General features: G+C 30.6%; 1 protein-coding gene across 4 annotated transcripts; it reads left to right on the plus strand.

Annotated features, from left to right (window-relative positions):
- Positions 1 to 145: 145 nt before the first annotated feature.
- Positions 146 to 7,359, plus strand: LOC143080739 (alpha-protein kinase 1-like). 4 transcript variants are annotated; one of them, XM_076256740.1, is made up of 2 exons: positions 146 to 266; positions 4,339 to 7,359. In XM_076256740.1, the coding sequence occupies exon 2, from the start codon at positions 4,467 to 4,469 to the stop codon at positions 5,313 to 5,315; it is 849 nt and encodes a 282-aa protein (XP_076112855.1). In that variant the 5' UTR covers positions 146 to 266; positions 4,339 to 4,466; the 3' UTR covers positions 5,316 to 7,359. The 4 variants fall into 4 exon arrangements, with proteins under 4 accessions (XP_076112855.1, XP_076112854.1, XP_076112856.1 ...); XM_076256739.1 differs by lacking the exon at positions 146 to 266 and adding an exon at positions 656 to 775; XM_076256741.1 differs by lacking the exon at positions 146 to 266 and adding an exon at positions 829 to 983.
- The last annotated feature ends 1,225 nt before the right edge of the window (positions 7,360 to 8,584 follow it).

Genomic DNA, 8,584 nt, shown 5'->3' on the forward strand with positions numbered 1-8,584 from the left:
GAGAAAATTTTCTATTTTCTGTGTATCTAAATAATACAAATATATTTAACTTTCTATATAAATATGAAGATAAAAAAAATAACCAATCATTATAATATTATATTCTATTATTATTACCTTTGATAACTATATACTATTAATTTGGCAAGATTTCTACGAAATGACGTGTTTTTTAAATTGACCATATCAAATAAAATGCACGCAGTTCGTTAAGTATAAATTACGTTGTCAAAAAAGATAGACAGGAATAAAATAAAGAGTGAGAGGTAAGAATACAGTATTAAATAAGACGAGCAATTTTCACTGTTGCTGTGAATAAATGTCTGTAACTTAAAACTTTTATTTTCAGTTGTCGAACTTTTCTTATTGATAATACAAATTGATATGTAGTTTACAATAAGCGTGTTACTTACAAATAATAGATAACTTTCATAATAGTTCAATTAAATTGATTTAAAATGTAAAGCACACATGATTGCGTTTAGGAAGAAACCGCTTTCATCATTTTATTTTAAGCTAAAATATTTGTTTTCTATTATCCGTTTATTTAAATAATACAACTATAAATAACTTTCTATATAGATATGAAGATAACAAAAATAACCGAATAATTATTATACTATTTTTATTAATTTTGCAATATTTCGACGAAATATTTTTTAAATAGAACTTTGAAATTTTACATGACTGACCATATCAAATTTAAACAAATAGTTCTATCTGTATAAACTACGTTATTGAAAAGGATAGACAGGGATAAAATAATAAGTGCCAGGTAAGAATACTGGTTAAAATTAGACAAGTAATTTTCACTGTTAATAATAATATAGACTTAAGGCGTGTCTGATGCGTTTTTATCAAAAACATTTAAATGAAAAATAATAAATCTCATCGAAAACATAGACCATTCAGAGTATATTAAAGGAAACATTTACTCAGACCAATTACCATGCCGATCTGTTGTCTTAAGCTGAAAATTGCAGGTTTGTATGAATTACGATGTTAAATCTGCTTTCGTCAATTTCATCTTAAGTCTAAACTATTTTTTTTTCTATTATCTCTGTGTATTTGAATAATACAAATATATATAACTTTCTATATAAATATAAATATAAAAAAATAACCAATCATTATTTTACTATTTTTATTAATTCGGCAAGATTTCAACGAAATGTGTTTTAAATATAACTGTGTTTTTCCATTGATCATATCAAACATAAGACACACATTTCTATCAGTATAAATTACGTTATTGAAAAAGATAGACAGGAATAAAAAAAGAGTAAGAGGTAAGAATACAGAAGACGAACAATTTTCACTGTTGCTGTGAATTTAAACTTTAATCATCAGTCGTTGAACGTTTCTTGAAGATAATTCACATTGATTTGTAGTTTACAACATACGTGTTACGTACAATTGGAAGATAACTTTTAAAATATTTCATTTTAATTGATTAAAAACGAAATTGTAAAGCACACATTAATATTTTTCCATGGAGGTATTACATTAACGATTTAATGTTAAGATAAAAACAAGAACGGATGACCGTATATGGATTTAAAGCTCCTCTTGTTTACTTCTACCGTTTCAAATCGGTCTTTATTATTTGACAATACTCGACTTTTGCTATGGTAGTAATTACCGGTTTTTCCAAGAATTTAGATTTTTGATTTTCGGCCTTTTAGTCTTCTTAGTTTTGTTATTAGGTCTTTCCACTATTCTGCGGAAAGACCGATTGTATTTGTTCTGATTCTTTTTTTTCTTCCACCAAATTTCAAAACGTGTATTGTGGTTTTGCAAGATTTTGCTTAGATTTTTTGCATATGATATCGAACAGCTATTTTACTCTTGAGAATGACCCTATTTAGTCGAAGACTTTTTATTGTAAGAGTTATCTCCCAAAACACTTTGTGGTGACATCTCGTCTACAACCGTAAAAGAAAGTTGAAAATTTATTTCGCCAAATGGCTTGCCGTATCCTCAGAATCCCCCCTAATTTTGACGAAAGCGATAGGAAGGCTTCATATGAGAGTTATTTCCCCTAATGCATTTGAAATAAATGATATGTATTTAAAACTGGTAAACCGTAAGTGATAGAGACCAGGGTCTGTTAATTTGATGTCCGTGGTCCAAAGAATAGAAAACTAGATAAGGTCAAAATCAAAATTTGACTTTTCCTTGTTCCAATATCTCCTCTGTCACTTTTAAAGATATCTATTATAGAACTATTTTTGCGAAATGTTTGCGATTGTGATTTGATTAAGGGGACGACCATTTAGTTTTCGGGGGGGGGGGGGGGGGGGCAGGAGGATTTGTTTTGGATCGGTTATTTATTTTTGTAAACTAAGAGGACAGGTTATCTATTTTCTGTACTATTGAGGCAAGATTAAAGCAAGCGACTGATTATTTAATTTCACAACTATTTTATAATATTCGAAAACATAGTTTTTAAATTATTTGTTTATTTATTATATAACTAATACATGTATAGTCAAGTCATTATGTACCATTTAATTACAATTTATCCTCCTCCTCTGCAGAAATGAATCTTCTATATTCTGAACTGCATATACATATATTGCATACATTCACAGTATTTAAGTTTGGTGGTATCTAGATTTTTTTGGAAAGTATTGGGAAAGATGTTTCACCGAGGGGAGCGAGGCAAAAATAATTTTGAAGAGTTTTTGAGCCACTGAAGGCCCAAGAAGCTATAGAACAAATGATGCAAAATCATGCTTTCTGGATGTTCCCCTTTCTTAATCTGAAAATGCAAGTTCTGTTTTGATAATTATTTGACAATATTTTGGTCACAAAGCAAAAAGTATAGATTCAGTGTAAGACTTAAGTTTCTAGGGACAACATCAAAAGACCAATATGCATGATGAAGCAAAAATGTAACTCGCATTGTTAAGGAAGCTGGCTTGTCATGTTTTGTTTTTTTTGTCAGATTTTCGGAATCCTCGGGTTTTATCCATTTGAATGCCTTGAAAAAATTTGCTCGGTGACCCCCATTTTTCTTTTTGTAAATCTTTTACATGTATAATGATAAGCCATCTGTAAAAGTCTTATAAAATTTTAATTACTTTTTAACAGTTTTTGAGAACTTGTCAATGATAAAGCTATAAAAAGTCAAAAGAGAATATTTTCCCGCCAAAATTTCAATGGCTTATATCTCGAAAACAAGCAAGGTGGCCTATATATTTTATTTGCTCTTGGAGTCCTTTATTAATTCCCTATCAATATAAACTAGTGTTTTGAAAAGTTAATTACTTTGAAACTGAGAAGCGAACTCCTTTCAGTCTGTGGCTTCTGTTTTTTTTTAACTCATGATCAAGTCATTTTTATAAATTTTCTGTTTACAAAACTTTGAATTTTTCGAAAAACTAAGGATTGTCTTACCCCAGGAGTAGATTACCTTAGCCATATTTGGCACAACTTTTAGGAATTTTTGATCCTCAATGCTCTTCAACTTTGTATTTATTTGGCTTTTTAACTATTTTGATCTGAGCGTCACTGATGAGTCTTATGTAGACGAAACGCGCGTCTGGCGTATAAAATTATAATCCTGGTACTTTTGATAACTATTATAACAAAATTACTAAATTACAAAAGGAATGCAACACTCACAGAATACAGAAGGGCAATCAATGAACAAAAGACAAATAAATAAGAAAAATTGATCCCGAAAAATCAGGGTCTATATCTGAGGGAGAACAGAACTTTCTTGTCGCAAGGCACTCGCCGTGAACTTAATTTGATATGGAGACAAGCGTTTGGTGTTGAAATTTCCTACATGAGTAAAAAATATACTTTCACTCAATTGCCTTTTAATTATGTTTATGTTTCGCTGAAAACAGAAGTTTAAGATATCAGAAATCAGAAATCAGTTGAATTAGCATTGCGTTAAGACGCCCATTGTTGGAATTGTACCAAGCATTTATAACATTGAAAGTGAAATCATACAAATCAATCTTAAATTTTATAGGTAAAAAAGCATTAAGGATGTCAAGAATTCTTTCTAAGGCGTCGGTTCGTTTGTTACAAACCTACTGCTCCAACAGCGCATTTCTTAGATATGTGAAATACAATATAGACTCACATACATATAATCATATGTTGAAATATGATATATATATAAATAAATATTTAAGAAGGCCTACATATAATATATTAGTCTATATTTAGATCTTTTTTAATCTTTTCTGTAATTTAATTCATAAAATATGTGTCATACTTGAACATATAGTCCACACATCTGTTTTTAATTGGATCTTGTTTTAATTAAAGCTAACTTCTTCGTCAGTTTTACCATGTATGTTTTTTTTTATCCTTTAGAAATCACAGAATCCTCACCATCTACACGTTGAAGCTGGTAACTAAAATAATTCCCTTTTGGTAGATTTGAACAGTGCAACTGAACAATTAGAAGACTTTACTATATCAATTTATTAAAAGGATTTACAATGGGCAATAATTACTCAGACGGCATGAATTCTACATACCATTCAATATCTTCCGATGAAAGGGAAATACATCGGTGGTCTAGTTTCGAATATTATCCTTTCAAGTGCGGAAGACGTAGAATTGTGTATAAAGGTATCTCATTCCAGTCAAAACGTATTGACGAGATCGAAGAACCAACAGATGGAAATTTCCATGGCAAAGGTACTAAAACTAAGAGTAAGAGGGTGAAAACCACCGACAATATTGACAATTCATACTGGTCAAAGCGAAAATGCGTCGTGAAAACGGCAAGTAAGGACGACATTATGATGAACGACAAAAGCAATACGGATTCGCAGTGGTTTAGAAAAATGTTTATCACAGGGAACGACAATATCAGTTTGTTTCGGAAAGAACTAAATATGGACACAGAAAAGAAACTAGGAATTGCTTTTGCTAAATCTTATTTGGCGGAGATAGACAACATGTCATCAGTATGGAACCCAATTTGTTACTATTGTTGTAGATATAAAGGTAGACTTAGCATGGATGACATTGTTTTAATAGAGGACAGAATAGAAGGACCATTCAGGCATTTTATATTCGTCGACGGGACTTGCGAAGATGACTGTCCTGCTATTTTGAACGCGTTTCTCCATTTCACATACCACCAGAGTGAAGGAAAATTGGTTATGTGCGACTTTCAAGGAGCTGAGGAGAAAAGCAATATCCTTCATCTTACCGTGCCAACAGTTCATTCAATTGAGAGGTCATTTGGACCAAAAGACCAAGGCGAAGAAGGTATTAAAGAAGTTCTATCGAACCATAAATGTAACGAGTTATGTCATAAGGACTGGTTGAAACCGTAGTGCGAAAACCAAAACTTTCATAGAAAGCTTAACTACAATAATCCGTATGTGTAATAAATCAAATTAAGATTGGACATCGCCGCAAACTTTTGAAAAGTAAAACAAAACAAAATATAAATAAGAGTAAAGGGACCAAAAGGAATACTGACGAATGGGAAATGGAATTTAAGTTAAAAAAATGTATAAATGAGACTTTATAAAACATTGTATAATTACAACTTGAAAGATCAATGAATCTAGTGTATATCTTGAATCAAGTGATTTGTGACCCAACAAACAAATTCCAATTTGAGAAATGTTATCGTTCACGAGATTTTTTTTCAATATGAGAAATCATTCTGATGGTATTTATCTACGACAGTTATTTTCTTTTAGAACGATATATCAGACGGTACTAGTCTCAATGAAAAGTACTTTGAGGTATATATCTATATATAACATTATATTTATTTTTAAAAGGTCAAATCCTAACTATCCAACTTTCTGTTCTTACTTTTATTTTGGGCAAGTCATGTCTTCTTTGACTGTCCATGGCGTTAAAACAGTAAAACCCTGCGATGTGTTTTCTATGATGCATGATTTTTTATCGTTAGTTGTTTTTGGCTTTTAACTAGCTTTCAGAAACTGCGAGTATCACTATTATTATATGTAAATGTATTAAGATGTAAGTATGACGATACATTTTTACTTCTCGTACTATGGACAACACTATTTTTAAAAGTTGTAATGTTATTCGTACGCCATTATTCAGTTCAACACAATTGTTTTACATCTCCCCCACCCCTTTAGAAAAAAAAATATTCTAAAGGATGCCCGCGAAATCGCGAGATATTTGGTCAAGTTTTGAAACAAGGAGTTTTAAAATTTTGCGGCCAGTACATCGACTGAGCATGTGCGAAAGCGCAACAAACACGGGTCGATAACGGTGTCCAAATCGGAATATTTTCTCAAATTATTTTTTTTTCTGTGGAAAGACGATTGTTTCAAAGGAAATTTAGGAAGTACAAAACACTACATTTAATTATACATATATATTTATGGTGTGAGCAAAGGCTTTGTATGGAAGAACGCACTTTGACCTTTAATGGTTCACATTTACAAATTGTGACGTGGATGAAGAGTTGTCTCATTGGCAGTCATACCACATCTTTTTATATCTAATTAAGAATTACGATATGACACTATCTTAAATATTGCACACATGGATTCCGATATAATTCTTTTACGGTTTGGCCCTGTAGGCTAATAGTTTACTACAAGAGGTCAAATATCAGCATTGAAAGCCAACCTTTAAACAAATTAAAGCTGCGATGAATGATTATTATTATAACAGGACCGAATGTGAAGGGCACTGTTTGGTGCTCCCGTGAATGAATTTTAAAGATAAACTTTTAATTAAATAAAAAAATGTTTACTTCTAGACAATTTTTATATCCCCTTGTAATTCGATTAGTTTACTGGTCATTTCAACATCTTTTATTATTTGGATCCAACAAAAATACCAAAGACTGTGTATCAATTTAAGAGATTTCAGCTAATTAAAAGTAAAATGACAAAAATACCGTAAAACTTTGACATTTTTGCAATATATTAGTATAGTGTGTACTTATATAGAGAAAAATAATGGTACTAACGTTTTTTTTCATATATTTATGTATGGACACGTGATATAATGTAGTATCACGTGAGTGGTAATTTTTTCGCGGATGAATTTCCCAATTAGACCATTTTCTCGCCAACTTCGAACTGGTCAAGATCAGATATAATATTGTTTCATTGTTGTTTAATTTTTTTTGGTTTTGTAATAAATGTATGTATATTGTTTACCAGTATACATTTTGTTGTATTTTGTTTAGGTAAACATAAGCCAATTTCGAATACTGTCCAATATACACCTCTCTAGACGCTCTTCCGAGCATTAGTTTTGTTTTCCAATTCGTATTGAAAGCTTGAATATATTGTTTATATATGTGTATATATATTATTTGCATAAAATTAGAACGTGTATTAATGATAGATTATAATAAAATTCGGTGTCCTTCTAGACTTGTGGACGATCGAATATTCAAAACGGAAAGTCCGTAATTAAATGGCAAAACCAAAAGTCCGAAAACATCAAACGAAAGTATTAAAAGAAGTCATATTCGTGACTTGGTATAGGTATGTAGAAAATGAGGATTAAACCTGGTTTTATAGCTATCTTGTTGATAGTCGCAAAAGTATTTCATGATATTGTCAATGATGTGTGAATAAAACAGACTTAATTGCTAAAAGTAAAAAAAATGAGGTGCATCAGTCATTATCATGTTATACTCGTAATCACCATAAAACAAACAAATATGTAACATAGAACACAACCATGCATATATAGACAAATCACATTAGCAGAAATGAGAGACAAAAATACAAAAATTGACTTAGCATAATAACGGGATGTTCAAGTACAGAGCCGGGTCAAATTGATATGACATTGACATAGCATAATAACGGAATGTATAAGTACAGAGCCACGTCAAATGGATATGACAAAAAACAGACTAAACAGTAAATGTAATATTCATTAAATCAAACTAAGGTTGCAATACACAGAAAAACAAAAAAAAAATCTGCTTTTTAGTATACTCAGGAATTATTGTATTCATTCATCATACATGTTATATTCTTTATTGTGATTGAAAAAATTACGGATCAACATATTTCATTTATTTGTGTGATTTATTTGGAGTCGACACACCAATCATGCTGAAAAAAATCAATCTCTTATAACTTCTTTTAACATCACAACAATTTCTAAATTTACAGTATATTGGTACAATCATGAAAATATTTGTAATACATATTAAAGGAAAGAGTCTGGCGTATGTATAAAATTTAGTCCTGGTATCTATGATGAGTTTATTTAAAGACTCATTTAGATGGTGTAGCCAGTATATGACTTCACACACATTGGCTTTTACTATGCGTGCTACACAGCGTTAGTTAAGTTAATGTTGTAGTTAGTGTTTTCTTATCATCTAATAGAAATTTCTGTTTTGGAAATATTGTGCTTATTTATAGTTTTATTTGCGATTATTTTTAATTTTAGTGTTTATTAAATGAACAGTAATACTTACAACTACTTTTGCAAATATATGTCTTTCATTTCTCTACATTCACCCTTAGGGTTGGGGTAAATAAGTTCAAGTTTCTTTGGAAAGATGGCCATTAAAGACCAATGGCATCCTGCTTCATGCAAAGCTCCAATTATGATCTTATATTCCTCAATATCA

This window comes from Mytilus galloprovincialis, chromosome 6, assembly GCF_965363235.1.
Source record: "Mytilus galloprovincialis chromosome 6, xbMytGall1.hap1.1, whole genome shotgun sequence".
Lineage (NCBI taxonomy): Eukaryota > Metazoa > Mollusca > Bivalvia > Mytilida > Mytilidae > Mytilus > Mytilus galloprovincialis.

Excerpts from the sequence above, each read along its gene's own strand:
- LOC143080739 (XM_076256740.1), top strand. The coding sequence starts at position 4,467 with ATGGGCAATAATTACTCAGACGGCATGAATTCTACATACCATTCAATA.